The following is a 21,310-nucleotide window of genomic DNA, read 5'->3' as shown; positions in this document are numbered from 1 at the left end:
CTGATAATTAATAATTCGACTCTTGTCCTCATTTAGAACACTTGTCTGTGTAACAGTAGTGTTATATATCATCAAGGTCAGCACTTCTCTCACGGCATCCCCGTAAACCTCCCTCATCATCATCATGAACACCACGGTCCCAAACAAGTCCAGCACATCCTCCATGCCTCCACGGCTTGCATGCCCCACCCTGGGTCTGTACGCTCCACTGGAGATACTAACATCAAAACTGTATCAGTGAAACTACCAAAGTTGCTTCCACACACACACACACACACTCCATAAAGCCTTTAGCTCTCTGCGCTCCATTGAGGATCAAACAGGCTTTCAGGAGAGAGTGCTTTCCAATCCATTAACTGGGAAATTCTTGTGGGCCAGCACTGAAGGCTGTCATGGTAACTGAGGAAATCATTTCTCCCTCTCCGTCTCTTCTCCTGATATTCGATATTTGAACTGGTGCTTGAGCAACACGGGGCACGAAGTGTACCGGAGCACCAGCTGTCCACCGCTGACACATCTGAAACAGCCTTTGTGGAGGTTCAGCCAACGTCAAGCTCGGTAGATAACACACACGCATACACACGCACACAGCTATACAAAGAAACATTTGTGCAAGGTAAGGCAATAGCATAGTGTGTGAACAAAGACGAGTGGTATTACAATTGCCAGCTGTCCACTTCTGAATGCTGCTGTTTGTGATTTTGACGCTCCTCCTTTTCAATGTGCCTTCAGCATCTTTGTCACTTGTGATGTCTGCTTAACGAAAACAACCACAGGAATCCCACTTTGGCTTCAACGCTTCCTCTGAGACAACCTCATTCTCTCCCTCTCTCTCTTGATTTTTCCTTCCTTTGCATCTTGGCCATGTGATGATGGAAACTGCATGTGCCGGCTGTGATGATTGACTGGGTCATGTGTTTTGCTGGCAGACAAGTATATGCGCAGCCGCTATGTGTAAGCAGATGCTGAGCCGGAGTGTGCGCACAAGTGCAGTTAGAGGAAAAAAAAAAAAAGAAGCTGTTTCTGGCAGACTTACTGGCTGACTGCTCAAATCCTTTGGCAGAGTGGACAATCACATGCAGAAAGCCGTACAGCCCAGGAGTCTCCTCATCTGGAAAACAAGCACACAGAGCAGTTAGAGCAGCACGGGTGCACATACGGGAGTCCGTGCACAAAAATCAGCAGAGTAATCAGAAGTCATTGCAAACTATAAAATGTATGATCCTCCGGCATCCTGTCTTTATCTCCGCGATGATATTGTAAAGAAAAAAGATAAACTGTGAGAGAAAGAAACAAAGGAAAAGGAACTCGTCTCATGGAGCATGAGCTCTACCAGCAGGTTTCATTTCATTTCTGCTGCATCTCGTACATTTTTTTGTTCCTGTACTGCCTGATCACTAAATGCTAATGATGATACTAGCTCTCTCTCTCTCTCGAGCTTACCCTATTTTGCACCTGTGTGCAGGCTATTAGTCTTTATTATCACTGACAGCTGTGGTATTATTTTCTATCTGTTGCAGACTCGTTTACTGGCACTGACACTAAACTTGCTTCTGTTGTTTCCAACAGCAGTACTTTAATGCTACATGCTCTTTCAGCTTTTTGTGAACGAGTCTCTTTCCCTTCGTTGGAAGCGGGTCAGCTCACGTGGCCATTTAGAGCACCTTTTCCCCTCTGTTGGCTCATGAATTAGTGGTATTCATCGAGGTAAAATGAACCATGCAAATATGTGTGAAGTTTGAAAGTTCACTGTTAAAGCGTGTGTTGCCACATCCAGATCCATTCAAACTAAAATTGCTCAGTGGGGCAGATTAGTGGGAACCCTAGTGGGTTTTTGTATTCTTTCTTGGGTGGTCCGAACTGGAGATTACATTCTTATTGTTTTTAATCATTCATTTGAGTGTTTTTGGTTCTCATTCCCTCCAGCAGTCAGTTATCAACATTTGAGAAGAGACAGATTAAACTTCACATGACTTCAGAAAAAAACAGAATAAAATGAAATCAGGGAAACGGCTGAGGAAACAACTATTGGAGGATCTGAAAGAAAATTAACCGTTATTACAGCCTTTTGTCAGATTGGCATCAGACCACACATTAGCAGTGCACAGACGTCTGCCGTCGAAACTGAGCTGCCCTTCGAATAGAGATCGTGGGTGGATCTCTTTTTTTTTTCCTTTTTTTTTTGGCCAGCCCATACACCCCTCTTTGTACCGCCGACAGAAACATGAAGAGGATACAGTCCTGCTTTGGTTGAGGCCTGTGAAGCCCGGCTGCTTCCTGGTAAATAAACTAGGGTGGAGGGCAGCAGAACCGCTGTGAGCTCCACTGTAGGCAGCTGAGAGGAGAGCAGTCAGCCCTCGGGGTTAACTGTGCGTGTGTGTTTTATATAACTAACAGGGGAGTTTCACAGAGAGTCGGTTCATAGGTTCAGCATCATAGCAGACCGACTGCCCTTTCTATCTATTATGCTCAATGGAAAACCATGAACTAATATGTGATAACTGATGATTATTCAATGGAGTCAAATGAAAGAGTGAGTATTTAAGTCATCCATCCTCTTAAGTATGAGAGACATTCCTCCACCAGCTGGTCTCCATTTAAACCCCTGCTGTGCTCCCTGCATCACATGTCAGGATGGAGGTGTGTGTGTGTGTGTGTGTGTGTGTGTTTATTCTAGCTTCGTAATGAGGAGCGGGTCAAAAGTCTAAGACAACGCAGGAGTTGAAGTCTGATTTAAAACACAGGAATCTCAGTAAGCTCTCACAGAAAGCAGCAGGAAGATAACTTGTAAGGAAAAGTCCACCAAAGCAGTGAGAAGAACCCGTTTAGGGAAAGCAAACAGTTAATTCTCTTATTAAAACCATGTCAAGTGGTGCAAATGCATTTTTAACAGTAATCTGTCTGCATGTCATGTTGTGTATCCATGTGTGGTGTTATGTACTGTCACGTCTGACTTACTTATCTGTTATTTTGACAGCCTGATGCCGTGTTAAATGTTAAATAAAAAAAACACAGAGAATCAGACATAAAGTTCAGTTGCTTTCAAATAAAACACCTCGTTTGGGGGCGTGGGGTAAAGCACACCAAAAAATATGCTACCACTTAAGTGTCACTTGTCATTCTGCTGACTACTTTGAAAATACAAAACTAAAATCCATCTGAAAATGACTTTAAATCTATTGGATATCAAACACAGAGATTCTAATGCACAGAAAGGAAACACGACACAAAAACATCAGGACAGCGTGCCTTTCAGTGTAAGAGCTCTGTGTCTGTGCATGTGTATTGTCTTTGTGTGAGAGACCCTCTTGCCATCTGAGCAGATCAGAGTAGATGGAGCAGATGGCTTTAATGTCACCCCCACCCCAAGACTCTGAGAGTGGCTGCAATGAGGAGATCGGGAGGAAAAAACAAACATATAGAAGCTGCGAGCACGCCACCGACACACTGCGCGGCACTGACTGCTCCGAGCTAGATGAGAAACATATTGTAGCCTAAATTTATCTCCTGCAAGGCCCCCCTAACTTATTATGTGGTTTTTTAGTGCTCAGAGTGTAACAGGAACTTTTGTGTGAAGTTAAATTCAAAGCAGAGGGAAGAGGGAGAGGCAGACAAAAATGTTCCTGCTCGTGTTTCTTACCGTCTTTGTTGCCGGTGACAGGAATGTTGTGGACTGTTCGGAGTTTGAAACAAGAGCTGGTCAATACTTGGAGCTCTACAGAACTTAACATGCATGACTGGAGGTCTGGAAGAAAAAGAAAGGAAATAAATATCATAAACATCATATAGGGAGGTGGGGGTCAAACCTTTATGTTTCTGTGGAGCAGTGTTTGAAAAGTGAACACAATCGTACCTTTCTTTTGGAGTTTCTGAATGCTTTCCCTCCACTCTGACCTCTCGTAGTCAGAGGATAGCAGGAACAGGTAGCTCTACACACACACACACACACACACACACACACACACACACACACACACACACACACACACACACACACACACACACACACACACACGCACACACAGTTAGCAATTACAACCAAAATAGCTGGAAAAAATCCTCACTAGCACACATCAATCGGAATGATGGGAAATTCTCTGATGCTGTTTTGGGGGATTCAAACTTTAAATCTGTAACAGCAGACTCTTTGAAAGTAAAATGTGTCCCTCTAGTGGTGAAACCTGCACAGTGCAGTGACACAAATGGAGCCAGTAACAGATTAAGAATGGGCAGAATACCTTTCCATGTTTGTTGTGGATGCGAAAGGGGATGGTGGGGGAGTGCAGGAGCAACCAGGACTCCTGCTCGTTCATCTTCTTCCTGAGACGCTCCACGCGGCTCTGACCCTTCGGTGCTTTCTGCACAAGGACACGGACAGGAAAAGAGACTGTTTGAATCTCACTGATTGCTGAAACGTACTCGTTGAAGTAAAGGAGAGTAAAACACCGAGCACTGCTGTGCAGCATCCAAAACAGTCACAATCTTTTCCTGATTGAGACAGTGACACTTGTACTTCTCCTCTGACTCATCTCAGGTCTTGACACATACAGAAGACGCTTATATTTTTAGATTCAGTGTGACTTACAAAATGAGGGTCGAGGTGCAAGGTGGGGGGTGGGTGATTGGGGGGGTGCTATGATCTGACTTTGAGAGCCCTTGCCCTTGATGTTGGGTTCCTTATGTAACCCAGCCTGTGTTAAAGCTTCAGTGCGGTTCCAGTTGCGTTGTCAGTACTCTTCTTTATCATCTCTGGCATTTCAGATTTCAATGTGCGAGGATTTTGCAGCAATCTCCTCAGTTATAAGACTGATTTCCTTTTGTATCCATTTCTTTGAACATTGGGTTTTACTGTGAGACTAAATATCTGGAGCTACTTCAGCTAGAATTTTATTTTTCCATTAAGAAACTGAATGAAGCAGATGTAGCAGACGCCTGACATGATGGAAAAAAAGACGGTCACACTGAGTGTACAGTCAGCTTTATGGATCTCATCAAGTTATTTTAATGACAACATGACTGACAGTTAAAACATCTTTATTTGTACGGCACAGTCATGTTTAGCCTACAAAAACAAAAAGCCTCCAACGCAGACAAGTCTCCGTCGGGGAGTTTCACAGAGACGTAACACCAAACTTCCACCTCCAAAGTGTCATATTCCAGTATTGGCTACCTAACAACACGGATTGGCAAATCTGAACAAGTTTAGTGGTTAAACAGGGTGTGAACGTATGAAGACGTCAGAAGCTGGTGCCCTTTTGTCCCTCAGTGTTTGTCGAGTTTAAATTTAACCAGAGCATGATAATCATAAGGCAGTGCACCAGTTACAGAGAACAAGAGAGTAACACACAAAGAAGAAAAACATATGCAGTAAAATCTAGTTCCTCATTTAAACCAAGAGATTTAGTGGCCTGTCTTTGGTTAGGTTTCTATTGTCGCCTCTTCGTATGAAAAGCGGGGCGTGAAAGATTAAACTGCAGCTGATTAGTGGTTTGTGTTACATCTGCAAAGCGGTTGCAGAGATCACACTTGTAGGACCTCTTAGGTTTTAGACCCAACCCTGTCTGGTTGTGTTTGGTTGGAGGTGGCTACGTAAAATTCATTAACTGTGCAAGTGAAGATCTTTCAATAACACCAGAATTTCTATTATTAATGAGTTGGATTTCTTTTGCTTCTCTTCTGTACGTCATGACAAAATCAAACCACCCATCGTCTATATTTTTAACCACATACAAACTGAACTTTAAAGTGAGGACTACTCAGCGTTGCCTTATTGAAATCTTTCATATTTTCCAGCAAAGTGTCTATAAGCTGCTTAAAGCAAGCCCCATACTGTGAGAGTCTTTATATATAATTCATGGAGCAGTTTCTTGACGTTATTGGAGGAAAACAAATTCATACACAGCCCCAACCCTCACCAGGAAGCGGTGAGTCAGAGCCTGCCTGGATACAATCAGCTCGATCTCTCCCGGCATTCGCCTCCTGCGACTCCACATACCAGCCGTGGTCACTCACTGTGCTCCGGGTGGGCGAGTTTTAACGCCGTGAGAGGGGAATAACAGGAACTCTGCGCTCCTGAAGCCTTTAAACGCAGCTATGGCTGCGGGGGTGGATTACTGTGTACTTGTAACATCTTTTATTTCAACCTCAAAATGACAACTGAGCATTTCAGCATGTGCTAAACAAAACAGACTCATACCGTGGCACACACAAGTCACAGTTTAAATCTGGATCAGCACTTTTGCCACTCATACTCAAGGAAACGGCAGCTGTCCTCAGTTTCAGGATGTTTATTATTCATACTTGGACTTGTTTTGCTGCTTGTATTCACTCACACAATAGTCACAATTCATTCAGTAAAGTCTGCGTAGGCCATAATAAAAAATGAAGTAAAGGGTCACAAAGCTTTGATATGACACCGAACTTCTGATTTACTTCTTATTTATTTTTATTTCTTAAATAAAAACAATCCAGCTGATGATTAAAACTAAAAGAAGCTCCTTTTAAAATAACCAAGTTCTCCTAATTGTGTGGCTCTTCGCCTCAAATGTATTTGTTTTATGCATATGTTAGAATTTAAAGATGAACATCAAAAAGCTCCTGTTATTCATAACAGGACCAGCAACTTTTCTTACTCTAAAGCTGTCTAGAACTGGGCTCCAAACCCTGAATTTGCCCCTTTATTCTTTAATCCTGGATCATCTCAAAATTAAACCCAAGATGGCCGAATAAGCCATTGTAAGCCTCGCGAATACATTGAATTGGGCTCCAAATGCCAGGAAAAAGGATTACCTTCTCTTTCTGTATCTCATTCTTTAAGACCGAGATCTTGATCTTCATCTCCTCAATCTCGTGCTCTGGCAGGACCTGGATGCTCGGGCAAGTGTCCGAGTCGTCCAGGGTTTGGAAAGTTAAGTCCGCTAGAGGGATGTACCACTTGCACTCATACTGCTGATGGCGACTGCAGAGAGACAGAGAGAGGATGGGAGGATGCAAGAATGGAAATGGAAGAGATGAAACAGAATTAGTCAAAATATTAAAAAAATAAATATTTTCTCTTTTTCAATCATGACTGAACTGAATGGACGCACAAAACCGAAGCAAACCGGTTTACAATGTGAAGCCACACTAACAAATGTTACACTTCTCTATTCAAACGTGTGCTCATTTGACCTCATTTCTTTATAGCCCACTCATTCAAAGTCACATTAATAAAAATGATGAATGCACAACATTATTTCCACAGGGGCTGAGGACACTAATGTGCAGCGTCTCTAATGAGATTTTGATTAACATTTCTGAGTGCTGCACAGTCGACTCATCGACGACATAATACCTTCATCAGACGGCTAGTTTAAGCAGCTTGATGTCACAATGAATCCATACTAAACAAGCATGTGTTAACACTACCAGCGTCCTACATATAAAACTTACTGTCAACTATATGCATTTATTTAAACAATCAAATCAAGCAATCAAACTCAGTTTTAATGTTCTCATTTCTGTGATATTCTCCTCTGCACGTTGCACTTACACCACTACAACCACCTGAAAGGTGGAGCCACTGTGGACTGGGAGTGGTTCAATACTCTGGCTTCTCTGGCCTGCATGTTAAAATGTCCTTGAGCAAAACAGGGAACACGCGTAAAATGACAAATGAGATTTTACTGATCTCAGTGCAGCAGCTACTCGAAACACAGTTTATCTACTTTATTTACTGCACTCGTTTTTTTCAGGCGTGCACTTTAACTGGAACTTCAAAGATTTGTTCAGCCATATCAACAAAGGACTCTTGCTCCGTGTTTAGTCTCATGTTCCCACTCAAAGCTTTCGCAGTGATGCAATCGGCTCCCACCAGAAGGACTTTGTCATTTCTTCATTAACGGAGTACATTAATTTTACATCCTCCCGCTGCAGATTATGGTCCCCTGATCTTCTGCCCCACCCACCCACTCCATTATCAAGCCCTTCTTGTTTACGCGCTCTTGGGTCTTTCGGGAAGTCCTTTTATGTTACAGACCACCGATTTGTTTCTGTTCTAATCAGACTCTGACACAGACTTAGAGAAACACAAAGAAAAGGGGGTGGAGCTAGGTTTGATACATGACTGAGAAGGAAATGAATAAATCACCATATCAAATCATGTGGTTCTTTAATGCCAGACAGCAAAGGTGGTGCATATATAAAGAAATGATGAATTATCCAAGGTGCAGAACGTGCAGCGGGCAATCGTAAATCTGACTCATTCTAAAATAATAGAGTGCAGATAATCACGGCTTTTGGCAGGGATTAGGGCTCCTCAGTGACTAAAGTCAAGGTGATTGAGTTTCTGGATGGTTGCTCTGTTCTGTGTGTGAGCGCGTAGGCTGTAGGCAGCACACTGAGATAACAACCCAGATCATATTATAGCCCCATTTACAGGTTTGGTAGTTATGGCAACACTATGTGTTCCTCCAAATGAGGGGCGGCTGCAATTGACACAGAGAAACGGTGAATGTCAACCAAAGCAGGCACCAATCAGACAAAGGGGAGGCGAGTCGGTGCTGTAAGCGTGACCCTCGATCTACTGACATGTGTCAAAGATTGACACGCAGCAGCGCACACAAACACAAACATGAGCGATCTTTTTCTGTCAACTCTCTTTACTTTAACCCCTGCTCAGCTTGCACCCTGAAACACAACACCTTCAGTTTCTACTTACACCTTTTGTCTTCTTTTTTAAAATGTTTTTATTATTCATACATTTAGCATAACTCTGTCCTGCGTGTAGATCTGCTACTCTGCTGCACTGCTCAAAACAATACAGACAAAAATGCCTGCGAGTCTTTCTCTTTGTTACTGACGCTTCAAACACCACTGTGTTAGCCACAGCTGGAATCAGAGAGGGAGTGTGTCTTTCCGAAGTGATCCTTTCTGTTGCACGCCGGGTTTGACGAGCTGATGTGGAAGGAAAACTGCACGACACACGGGCAGAAACACAGAGAGGACGAAAAAGCGTGGATATTTAAAGAGGCAGAACCCAGTTCAACAGGCTTCATGAGCCTTAAGCTAAATAATAAAATGCACTGTTATGAAGCAGATAAATGTATATGTTAACACTGGCATTTCTATCAATTTATAAAAAAGTAGCTTATTTAACGTAGCTTAACATCCTAAACTGTGCAAGGTGGACAGAGTGAAGTGACACCGTGAAATGCATATGTAAAAACATCGCTGACGCCCTCCATTTAGAGGCTTGTGCTCGTCAATGGAAATTTTTTGAAATAGCACACGTTTTATCCAGACTGAGTCTCATCATTTAGAAGTTGTTGAGCTGACTCGCTCAGAGTTTTGGAACTTTAGATCAGTGGCTGGGTGATTTTGAATTATTTCCCTTCACTACATCTGTGCACATTTGAAGATTTAATGAAAGTACGTTGCTGTGACAGGAAGCAAATGAAAGAAAGAGGCCATCACCGCCCAAAGCTGCTTAAGCCTCGAATGAATATACCTACAGTCTGCTTCAAAAGAAAACTCTGTGACAGAGCCGTGTCACCCTGCATTTTTCTCTGCCCCGAAAATTAATAAGCGACTCTTGTGCCGCACCATCCACGCCCCGTCCCCGTTCCACTTTCTGGCTTTCGCACATCATTTTAGCATTTTTCAGATGGGAAGGGGGATAGGGGGGTGACGTTAACGATAATCGCGCTCACAGCTTTTCACACTGTCAGGGGATGAAGGTGGACTCACCCCACAGCCGTCTTTTTCATCTTGGCACAGAGCAGCAGATCGGTGAAGAGGAAGACGTGCCGTAGCTTCCTGGAGCTTTCCGACACCTCCACCAGGAAGCCATCCTTCACCAGCTGACGGGCCTGTAACAGAACTCTGTGTTAACTGTTGTTGTGAATCGAAACATCGTTGAGATTGTGGATTAATAAATTGACTTACTAAATTAACATATATATTACAGTTTGCTTTACAGAGACATGCATGTCTTTGTTTTTAACTTAAATGTTCCTTTTGGAGTTTTAAACCAATGCAACCATTTATTATAGTTTTCTCAAAGTACCTAATAACATTTCATATGAGAGGAAAAGTGAAGACAAATGTTCTAAAGATATGAACATAAGTTCTCTATACTTGACAAGACGTGTTGTAAGAACACACACACAGACCTCGCCCTTGGGTGTAGTAACAGCAGTCCTGCGAGGGTCAATCTCCTCATTGATGGAGGAGAGGAAGTTCTGAGAAATCCGCAGAGCATCCTGCAGGAGGGGGAAGTCCGGGTGGTCCTTTGGAGTGTGTTTCAGCAAATCCTGTGAAAGTACATTCAATCATCTAAAAATGTATTTACCACAAAGCAACTGACCTTTGTGAGCAGAGATTCAGATTTAGTTTCATCTTCTCTTCCAAAACGTCATCGCGCTGCACAAACACAGACTCCTTACAAACACTAAAACAATCTTGTGTCTCGGTTTTTTCTTTCCTCCCAGATTAACATCAACCAATTTTCTTCTGTTTGTTTGCATACGTGACAAGAACATGACACACATGCTCATGCTGGATGCACAGAGCATCTTACTGTCAGCTTTCATGCAAACCTGATCATGCATTACACTACAGCGACCACACTGGACACATCCAGAGATCTCTGCTTTGCTTCGCTGGCACTTTCTACACCATTATTTCTCTTCCAAGGAGGTAGGCTGATTTGGACTGAGAGGACTCAGCGATAAACATCAAAAAGCAGGCTTTAGGCTTAATTCTTGCACGTCTTTTTAATCTCAGGGATGTGTTTGCAACCTGCTCCAATTATTATTTTTTGGTTTTTTATCTTGACACAGTTCTCAGTCTTTTCTCCACCCTAAAACACTAGAAGTAAGACATTTCTGCCAGAACAGCTTTAGATTCAGCTGATCCTTGAAAGCCATGCAAGTGCAAGCTGTGTACTCACATGAAGAACCAGGGTGCTTCTGGTAACACGGTCAATCGGCTTGTAAAGGAGAGCTGTGGGAGAGAGAAGAGGAGGACTCTGAGTCAGTGTTGCTTACAGGCAAATCAATACATGCAGACACACACAGTAGGTCACAGTTTCACCGCTCACACGAGGACAAAAATGTCCACTTTGGTTACTCTGAGCTAAACGCAGCTCTTACAGTCTGACTGCTGATGATTCTTAGGTTAACATTAAAGCCTAATGACGACGAGGTTCCAGCCTGAAGCACTGCTGAAGCAAGAAAAACACTTGATCATAAATAGCCTTGTAGGGGGGGTCAAGTAAAACACTGATTCCAATATGGGGGCAGCAAAGGTTTGTGCTACTGTTGTTCATCAGTTTAACAGCTGTACATATTCAGACATGGACATAAAAGCAAACACAAACAACACATGCAGACGGATGCATCTATAAAAAGTGCAATAAGACTGCCTCCTGCCAACATGGGGGTGGCTGTAGCTCAGGTGGCAGAGCAGATCAGCCACTAATCAGAAGGTCGGTGGTTCGATCCCAGGCTGCCTCCTGGCTGCATGCCAAATATCCTTGGGCAAGATACTAACCCCGTGTTTGCCTACTGGTGGTGGTCAGAGGGCCCGGTGGCGCCAGTGTCCGGCAGCCTCGCCTCTGTCAGTGCGCCCCAGGGCAGCTGTGGCTACAATGTAGCTTGCCATCGCCAGTGTGTGAATGTGTGTGTGAATGGGTGGATGACTGAATGTAGTGTGAAGCGCTTTGGGGTCCTTAGGGACTAGAAAAGCACTATATAAATACAGGCCATAACATGCCACCCTCAGTGCCTCTCAGTCAGAGTTTAAGCCTGTATCACCGCACTTGGCTAGATTCCCTGGGGAAGGCTTTGCTGCTAAGGTGGTGTGAACAGCAGCAGCCGACATACATGACAGCTCTCTGTGACACACTCCCACAGACAGGGCAGAGTGAAGGATGGAGAGAAATAAAAGAAAAACAAATCACAGTGAGGAGATACGCAGGAGGAAAGATGGCAGACATGAGAACCTCTAAGAGGAGACAAAGAAGAAGCAAACAAGTCATGTAAGGAAACGCCTAAATTACCTCAAGGTCTCAAAATAGCAAATATAATATCACACTACACATTCGATAAAGCACAGTAACAGCCCTCTGCTCATGATCTAGAAACTGAGCGAATGCAATTAAAAAAAATTCCCACAAGGTCATAAACATTGTGAAATTATCTGAAAAAGTTCCACTTATTGATCATGCTAACCTCCATTTATTCAAGTGAAAACAGAGTTAAAGCAGCTTATTTCTAAAGTGAAGAAGGAAAGCTGGCCCAGTGAAACAGAGAGGACTGATGTGTCTTCTGTATGCAGGCAAGCTTGCCCCACACCGACTGTGCTCTGCTCCCACAGAGAGATCTACAGCCAAAGCTACACTTCTATTTGAATTTTAAACTTTCTCTATTTAAAGCATTCAATAACGCTCTCTTTATATGTACAGCGTTGTTCTGTCACTCGGATGCTTTTAAGTATTTAGTCTTTCCGCCACACCTCTGCCTGCGACTTACGAAATTAGCACGAGAGCAGAAACCTACAGTGACTATTATCAGATCTACTGATGAAACACGTCATATTAACGCTCTACGCACACCCTCTGCTTTTAAAATATACACTGGCCCACATGAAGTGTATAGAGGGACTTTGAGAGGGACTTGCAGTTGCTCTTTGAAGTTTCTCCAACGTTTGGTCATTAATGCCGCCTCCACTGAGGGTCATGGATCAGTGAACCAATACTGATACCTCCAGGAGGATTTACTACAGAGTCTGTATTGACTGCAAGGGCAGTGAATATCTAAGTTGTTGTGTGTGTGTCTGTGTGTGCGGTATGTTGGCAGTTCTGTATTCATTTCAATGCAGGGAGGATTAGATGACTTCAGGATGACTTGAGTATAAGTACTTAAGCACAAGTGCCAGGTTTTGTACAGTTTGTGTAAGTAAGCTGCTGTATTTTTTGTGCCATATGTTGTGTCGCACGACAAAACGATATCTGAGCTAAAAGCTAATGCTAGCATGCTAACATGCAGTGTAGCATGTTCCGAATAACCGCAAAACGCAAAGTATAGCTGGAGCTAAAACAGGGGACACCGTCAAACTCCATGGATCACAGGGCGACTGCACAGGTCACATGGTGGGAAGCAACCTGTCTCCAACAATTGTTGCAATTCGACTGCAGTCACTTTCACACAGATTAGCAAAGGTTTGCAGGTAACTGATCTAATTTATAAACACGGACAGACGTTGCAATCAATCCGAGTCGGTCTGAACCAATAATATTCAGACTGTACAGTATTCGTCATATACCAGTACTGCGCATTTAAATATCACAGTTGATCAATGATTAATACTCATTTATCAGGAAACTATGAAAAATTAGACACATTTTGATTATTTTGGGGTTAAATAAAAAGTCATCAAAGCCATCGGCAAAGCATGCAACCAGAATTTTTTTTACATTACAAGTTTCAATCAAAGGCTGTTTTAAACTCAAGATCACATTTTACTGCTTTAGAGTCAAGTCAAGTCTATTTGCAATACTATGTAAGATAGGTCCAAGACTATTAAGGATGAACCTACCAAGGAAGCTCAGAGATCTCAAACTTTACTTCTTTCTTTTTCTCGTCTCGTTTTCCTCTAGTTTTTCAACCATGCAAACATAATAATTATATACAAGAGATTTGAATAATGAAGATACTCTCCTGAATACAAAGACAGATTAAGGATTGCCACCTGAATGCTAATGTAGACAGAAATCTACTCAAGTTCTCTCCGAACGCAGGATTAAGCATCATCACTTTGTCATCATGTGGAGTATCTGACTTGGATGTATTTTACAGACAAGGACGAGTTAAAAGTCTAGTCAAAAGTCAGGATGAGGAAGGATGAAGACACAAAGAGAGAGTGAGAATCAGATAGAGAGGGGGGGATTATTGGAAGTCGATGTCCTGTCCCAGTGAGGCGTGCCTGACTGGTCGTTTTTCCAAGGTCGCCTTGATGACTTGGCTGATGGACAAATAGTTAATCTTTGCTAACGAGGTGCTTGACCATGTGGGCGAAGTGTTTGACAGGACTTTTAGTCCTCAGTTAGGACTGCCAGGTTTCAGGCCTCAGTATTTTGGCAAAACTCTCAGCTACCAATGCCAGCCATAAGCCTGTGAAGGAGGGTGAGAAGGACAGGACAGAACTGATAACACAGAAGGAAATAAAGAAGGATTAGGAGAAAGTGAGAAAATGGTCATGGTGTAGGACATGAGTCCCCATTTACATTTAAAATATATCAGATTCTTGTTTGAGCAGGTATTTGTGTTTCTATCAACCTATCAGCCATTTACTGTAGCTGAGATCCTGTTAAATACTTTGGAAAGTTATAAAAAAAAAAGCTGATCGAGCAGAGAAAAGAAACAAGGGGAAAATAATAAAAGAAACAAAGAGAGTAGATAGAGGAGGCATTTGTTGCAAAGTTAAGGTAGCGAAACCCCTCGGCTGACCCACCAGGTAATTAATGTACTGTAATATAAACAGCAATCAAAGGAAGTGCCTTGGGTATTGACACACCCTGATTGTTAAGGGCATATGAGACTAGTTTCATGACACATAGCAGCCATGTGAAACTACAGCAAACCAAAGACGTCATTTTAAAATCATCTAAAACAGGAATGATGAGAAAAGAAAGAATAAAACAACTGGGACAGGTTGATTGTTCCTCATCTGCAATGCATAAATTAACAGACACTTCACAGGTACATGCCACTGAAATCTGAACAATGAACACTCACCCAGCCACTCTCAGCCCGACAGAGTCGCACAGTCTACTCATCTTATCTGCTAATGACTGTCTACAGCTCTACCCACCAAACTGGACGCAATCCCCAAAACGGCCGAAGTTACCAAGGCGCCAGCAGAGTACAGGCACGTACCGCGACAGACAACCTCTCTCTCTCACACACACACACACACACACGCGCACACACACACTTGTTCCGATCCTCTTGAGATAAGTATTCTGTACGAGGAGCAGCCTGGGGCCAGCAGTCCTTATACAGACTAAACGTGCCCAGCTTGTAAACAGACAGATACAATAGAGAGCATCTTCAAAATGTATGTTCTATATGATCGAAAGACAGTCGTATATGACTGAGTGAACACCACACTCCAGAGGCTCATCACTCAAAAAGCTCATCACAGGCATGCAAATGTTCAGAAAAAGCAAAATTCCTCAGCAAGCATGAGCACAAAAGTCCAAACGTCAGTCTGACAGCTAATTAATAACTGCCTCCACACAGTCTATCATAAGCGCCGTAAAAGCTGTAGATGTCCTAACAGATACCCGATGTCAAAAAGCGGGAAGCTCATAACATGCAGTCGTTACCGTATGTGCAGTTACAACACAGTCTGAGGACCAGAAGCACCTCCATATCCCTCTTCTCCTCTCCTCACTCTACACTCCTGCTCACTGCCTCCTTTCTCAGGCACAGAGAGAGAGGGAGAGGGAGAGAGAGAGAGCGCGAGAGAGAGAGCAGACTCACACATGCACCAGTTTGCCTCCCAGAGCTCACCACTGCATACACAAGAAGAAGAGGCAGGGCTGGAATCTTAAAACAGCAATCCAGCCTAGACAGACACACAGACACACACACAGACACACACACACACACACACACACACACACACACACACACACACACACACACGCATAGAGATACAAGCAAACACCAACTTACCCTCCATTGAACTAGTTGTTGTACAGTCTTTGGAGTCTTTAGGACCTTTTACTTTGAGGTTCTGAAAGAAATAAAAGAGTGGAATAATCAATTTAATTAATTGTGCACACTCACAGGATTGTGCTGCACTTGCTTGGCTGAGGCTGAACTAATGGAAGTACAGGATCAGTGCATCCAACTGAGACAGCTGAAAAAGACTGGGCACGGGAACTTTCACAAGTTTCCCATTAAGTAAATAATACCACCAACAAACCTCTACGGCAGGTCCCAAAAAGCTGATTTGACTCATCTGGACAGGAGGAACGGTACATTTGTATAATGACTGAAAAGGTCCGTTTCTTGATCATTAATAGGCAAATGACCACTGATCAAAGATTTGATCATTGGCTATGAGTACCATTCACAGAGATTTGGGGAATGGCTGCAGTCACAGCATCGTAAGATGGTGAAAGATGTACCCTTTGCTGGTGTATAAGATAACAGGGAGTGGAAAGTCTGATGCTTAAAAATGAAAGATGCCCATGCTCCTTAAAGGATGATGAAGATGGATAATCATAGTTAGATTCTATAAGCACTTTCCTTTACTGTAATGTCTTTGCCTCTCGATCTTTGTTGAACACACCTAACAATAAGGAACAATCTATAACTATATCCTGTGTTGACCTAAGGCGTGAAAAGCTAGCATGTAAACAAGGGGCATGAGAGGTTGTGTTACTATCAGTCACTTCTGCCACAAACATTTTCAGCTAATTAACATCACTGACACCTTCCCAGCAATCCCCAAATACACATACTCTTTTGTTCTGAACGCTCAAAATATTCTCTGCGCTTCAAGTGCGTGTAGTCGTACCGTACAGTAAACTCAGACTAGCCTGGATGTTTTTTCTGTGAATGTAACCTCTCATCGTTCTGTTACCTAATACGCTTGCTGGCTAAGTGCTGTCCCAAGCACATTTGAACACAAATACCTCTTAACTGTGTTTTCAACAACGGTTCCTCAAAATAAGACCACATTTCCCATAAACACTGCTGTTTCCTGCCAAAAAGAGGACGTTTCGACTCGCCTGGTTTGTGTCGTCATCTATTTGTTCTCCTGTTCTCTTCACTGAAGAGAATTCATATAATGGCTTAAGACCCTTGAGACCAGTGAAGGGGAGGTTTGATGGATCCGTATTATTACTGCGCCAAGTTTGATATGCTGATGTTAAAATGCAGTACATAGCAACAAAATGACATGTTTGCTATTTAAAAGTTCTCTTGTTACACGTTGTTTAAAATCATGGAGGCTGAACTCACCTCAGATATCTTCTGGAACTGGCTGTTGGCTTGGCTGCATTTCTCTGCCGTCTCCAGCGCCACCTTGTAGTTGTCCACAAAGGCCTTGTACACGCCCAGCTGGCTGGCCTGAAGGAAAGCAGAAGCAAAGACGTTCAGGAAACAACAACGAGAAGGTGTGAGGCAAACTAAGACAACGATGATGGCATTTAGTCTTCTCTCATTTTATTCAAATTGTTAAATGAACTCCGGAGACTCGGGAACTCAACATAAGTATGTCATTGCACTGATGGCAACTAAAATAAAATTCAGCAAGCCCTACTTTGCATTCACCTTAACTGATCACTTCCAATTCAATTTAAATTCATTGAGTCAACACACAGAGTCTGATCACATTCCCATAAAGCCACTTCACTAGCAGCGCTTTGCAGTCCCTCCTGATTGAGTCCCTCTCCCTCTCTATCCTCTTCTCTTTCATTAACAGCCCCTCTCTGCAGCACTGTATGTGCATTGTAACACAAGCTGCAGACCAGCAGTGCATGAATATGCATCCTGCTACAGCTATGCTTGAATGCCTAGGCTGAAGAGCTGACTGCATCCTATTAAAGCAATGAGATTGGATTCAGCTGAATAGAGTGCATGAGTAAGACTTTTGTCCTTAAACTCCATGTCCTCTTATTTTCATTTCCTCTCCTTCCTCTTCCCTTCGGAGTGAGAAGTAGAAAGTTGGGCTCAAAAGCAAAGACGTGAGGGAAGTGTGCGGCCTCATGCGGCATTTGAAACATGTTATAGCAACAATCGATGGAGGGAAACATCAGGACACAAATATGTGATGTGACAAAACCGTCAAACCACGTAATGTGTGACACTGACTACAGATGAGTGAAACAAATGTCACCACGCGTGGATCGTCTATTTATAACTGGAGCCTATTTTATGTCAAACCAAAACTGTGGATGGAAAAGAGAAACCACGGTGTGTCATAGCTGAATTTCCAAAGATGGAGATTTGGCAGCTTGGCTGGAAAGAACAAACCAAGCAGAATGACGTTATGAGATTTCATGAGTTCAGTATGAAAGCGGTGTCAGTCACAGTCCAGACAAAACGCCCACGCTTTAGAAAACAAAAATCACAGGTCAAAGTGGCAGGACAGAAAACAACAGGTCGTGTTTGAAAGTGAACGTGGGAAGTAGAACATGAAGAAACACAGGAGAGAGACTTTTCAGCTGGTAGAAGAGCCTACGGACTATTTAAACCCACATGGACACGTTTGCCAGCTTAGAGGTGCCTTTTTTAAAAATTGCATGCAGCTTTGAGAGCAACACGAACCCTCAACTAAACACTGTAGTGAATGTTTTCAGAGCACTCGCCACTCTTTTAAAGCACAGCAAGTGATCAGCTATAAGCAACAAAGATCAACAGCAGCAAAAGAACCATATGTAGTGAATGAAAACTTTAATATTATATGACATCAGTAACCAAACAATATGTCTTGTTCTTTTCCAAACAATGCCAAATACGAGCACACTGCTTGCAGACCTTTTTTCTTTATGTTTAAAAATCCCAACTCCACAATTAGATTGTCCATCAATATGTGCAACGTCCTCCGTTTTCTACAGTGGCCCACAGTTTCCTCTATCGCCAAGATAAAATCTTCCTTCTTCAGACAGTTGTGCACAGGTGTGTGCAGAGTACCATCAAGTCAGCCACAACACTCACACTAAAATGGTGCAACCACTTTTGAGGTTTTGCTAACACGTGACCACAAACCACATGGCATTAAGTTGGCTGCCATTTTGTGACAATCGTGGTGACACTGTAGAATCATGTGAATAAGGCACCAGCCACACAGGCCTAGAAATGGGTATTCCCCAACCAGTTGTGAGCACTTGCTAGAGGCCGATGTAGTCGCTGGGGAAATGACTGGTCTAAAGTCCTAAAGTCAACCAGCCAATGACCCCCCCAGTCGACCACCTTTTTCTTAATTAAAGTGACTGCTTTGGTCACTGGGTTCATAGTTTGATTGGACTTGTCCTCAAATACTGTCCAGCTACTCTCTGAGCTGCAATAAAACTGTGAAAAGTGACGCAAACTGGAAATAATAATAATAATAATAATAATAATAATAATAATGGATTGCATTTATAGAGCGCTTTTCGAGACCCTCAAAGCGCTTTACAATTCCACTATTCATTCACTCTCACATTCACACACTGGTGAAAGCAGGTACAGTTGTAGCCACAGCTGCCCTGAGGGCAGACTGACAGAAGCGAGGCTGCCATATCGCGCCATCAGCCCCTCTGGCCATCACCAGTAGGCGGTAGGTGATCTGTCTTGCCCAAGGACACAACGACCGACACTGTCCGAGCCGGGCTCGAACCAGCAACCTTTCGATTACAAGACGAACTGCCAACTCTTGAGCCATGATGGAGAAAGTTTTCCTCCAAAATAAAAGTTGCACCTTTTGAAACATGTTGGCTACGGCGCTGAGGCATTTCTTCACATTTCACTACTGCTCGGCTAGAAGTTAGCAAGTATTTGCAGACAGACATGAAAAACTAAAGGGAACTGCTTACAACCAAAGCAATTACTTGGAAGTTTTTGGTACGGCATCTTCTTTCTAACAGATTTCACCCATGGAGAGCAAATAACCTCCACAAAGCACTAACAACCAGTTGGGGAATAGACATTTTCCCCTAGAAATCAGTGTTTGTCTCATATTCAAACCTCACGTAAAAAATTCTAATTATCCAGCAATTGTATAAGTTTTATCTACTTTCTTTAAGGTAGCCAACACTGTATTACCCTCTTCTTACTATTCTTTCCTAAATAAATTATAATAATGTAGAAATAAGTCTAAGGACAAGAAAAAAAAACCTATGAAGGTATACTTAATGCTAATAGTATGCTAATGCTACTACTCTACAAGATGATAGAGTGTTAGCATGCTAAAATCTACTACTGACAATGGTAAAATGCTTATCTGCCTGATCTAAAGCTGTTCTAGTGTTTACCACGTTTGCCTTCATAGTTTTATTCTATTATTCCTGACCGCAAGAGACGTTCATCCAAAATTCACAAAACCTTAGTTACATTCATAACTCTCAATTAGCATGCTAGCAACAGGCAGTATAAAACTTGCATGTAGCTTCCTGGTCAGAAGAATTAAGTAAATCCAAAATTATCTTAGACTTGTTTTCTATCTGAGGATATCGCATGGTGATATCTATGGTTGAAAAAAAAAAAAAAAAAAAAAAAAGATTTCTGGTCCCATAGAAATCTATAGCAAAACATATTTCTGTCTTGATATCTGTAAATTTTCTGGTGAATTTAAGGACTCAGTCACTCATTTTAAGTCATGCTGAAAGAAAGAAATACACCATCAAGTAATATTATAAGTAATAAATATGATAAATAACTCAAGTCTGAATTGAAAATCTTGGTCGTACCATGTTTTAAAATAGAAAAATACTTGTGGTATGAAAACGCACGCTCATTGGCTAACGAGTTATCAATCACGCGTCATTAGCATGTGGTTTCACAGTTAAACTTGCACTTTGTTACACCCAGTTTTTTTGCAGCCAAGAAAGTGATGGCAGAAACACTAACTTGGGGTTTTACAAATTGGGACTTTAAAAACATCGGGTGAAACCATGTTAGACAGGTACATCTTTGATATTGTCTGAGGTGTTAAACACGAGGGTGAACGCCCAACATAATGGGGAAACTAGCTTTGCTAGTATTTTTTCAGGTTTGCTCAAATTTCGATTAGGCTTAATTTAAATTCTCTAAAGCTATTACAACTGAGCCTGGCTGCAATACTTAATGCCTGTGCCGAATTTGAGTAAGCTTCAGTTGCTGTGAAAATAACCAGCTACTAAAATCCATCAGCAAATATATGATTAAAAACATTATTATGTGGCTGCACTATACATAGTTAATAGTGACTACTGTGTAAAAGATGGAGTTGTGGTACTGTTTTTATCAGCACCACATCCACACTAAATTGAACCTCTCCTACTTTGTGCCTCTAGAGCAGTGGTTCTTAACCTGGGTTCGATCGAACCCTAGGGGTTCGGTGAGTCGGTCTCAGGGGTTCGGCAGAGCCTCCGCCATGACATGCATGGCTCATTTTGTGCACCAGTAAAAAAAAATCACATTTTATTGTTCACTAAAGAGGGGTTCAGTGAATGCGCATATGAAGCTGGTGGGGTTCAGTACCTCCAACAAGGTTAAGAACCACTGCTCTAGAGCGACTAGGACTTTAATAATTCGCTCAGACAAATGCATCCCTTGCAGACACAGGCTATAGC

General features: G+C 42.5%; 1 protein-coding gene across 6 annotated transcripts in view; it reads right to left on the bottom strand.

Moving 5' to 3' along the window:
* The window catches only part of abr (ABR activator of RhoGEF and GTPase), a 124,052-nt gene that overhangs the window by 40,348 nt on the left and 62,394 nt on the right, over nucleotides 1-21,310 (bottom strand). For 5 of the 6 annotated variants that reach the window (XM_040049838.1, XM_040049840.1, XM_040049841.1 and 2 more), the window contains 10 exons: nucleotides 17,019-17,126; nucleotides 15,723-15,783; nucleotides 10,931-10,983; nucleotides 10,152-10,292; nucleotides 9,727-9,848; nucleotides 6,790-6,958; nucleotides 4,239-4,358; nucleotides 3,854-3,929; nucleotides 3,641-3,745; nucleotides 1,037-1,111 (listed from right to left, as the gene is read on the bottom strand). In XM_040049838.1, the coding sequence (XP_039905772.1) occupies nucleotides 1,037-1,111; nucleotides 3,641-3,745; nucleotides 3,854-3,929; nucleotides 4,239-4,358; nucleotides 6,790-6,958; nucleotides 9,727-9,848; nucleotides 10,152-10,292; nucleotides 10,931-10,983; nucleotides 15,723-15,783; nucleotides 17,019-17,126 (1,030 nt within the window). Of the gene's footprint in view, nucleotides 1-1,036; nucleotides 1,112-3,640; nucleotides 3,746-3,853; nucleotides 3,930-4,238; nucleotides 4,359-6,789; nucleotides 6,959-9,726; nucleotides 9,849-10,151; nucleotides 10,293-10,930; nucleotides 10,984-15,370; nucleotides 15,655-15,722; nucleotides 15,784-17,018; nucleotides 17,127-21,310 lie in introns of those variants that run through there. The other variant, XM_040049843.1, reaches the window with a different exon arrangement.

Source organism: Simochromis diagramma, unplaced genomic scaffold (genome assembly GCF_900408965.1).
Source record: "Simochromis diagramma unplaced genomic scaffold, fSimDia1.1 OVJJ01000050.1, whole genome shotgun sequence".
NCBI lineage: Eukaryota > Metazoa > Chordata > Actinopteri > Cichliformes > Cichlidae > Simochromis > Simochromis diagramma.
This window is presented reverse-complemented; position numbering and strand designations above follow the sequence as displayed.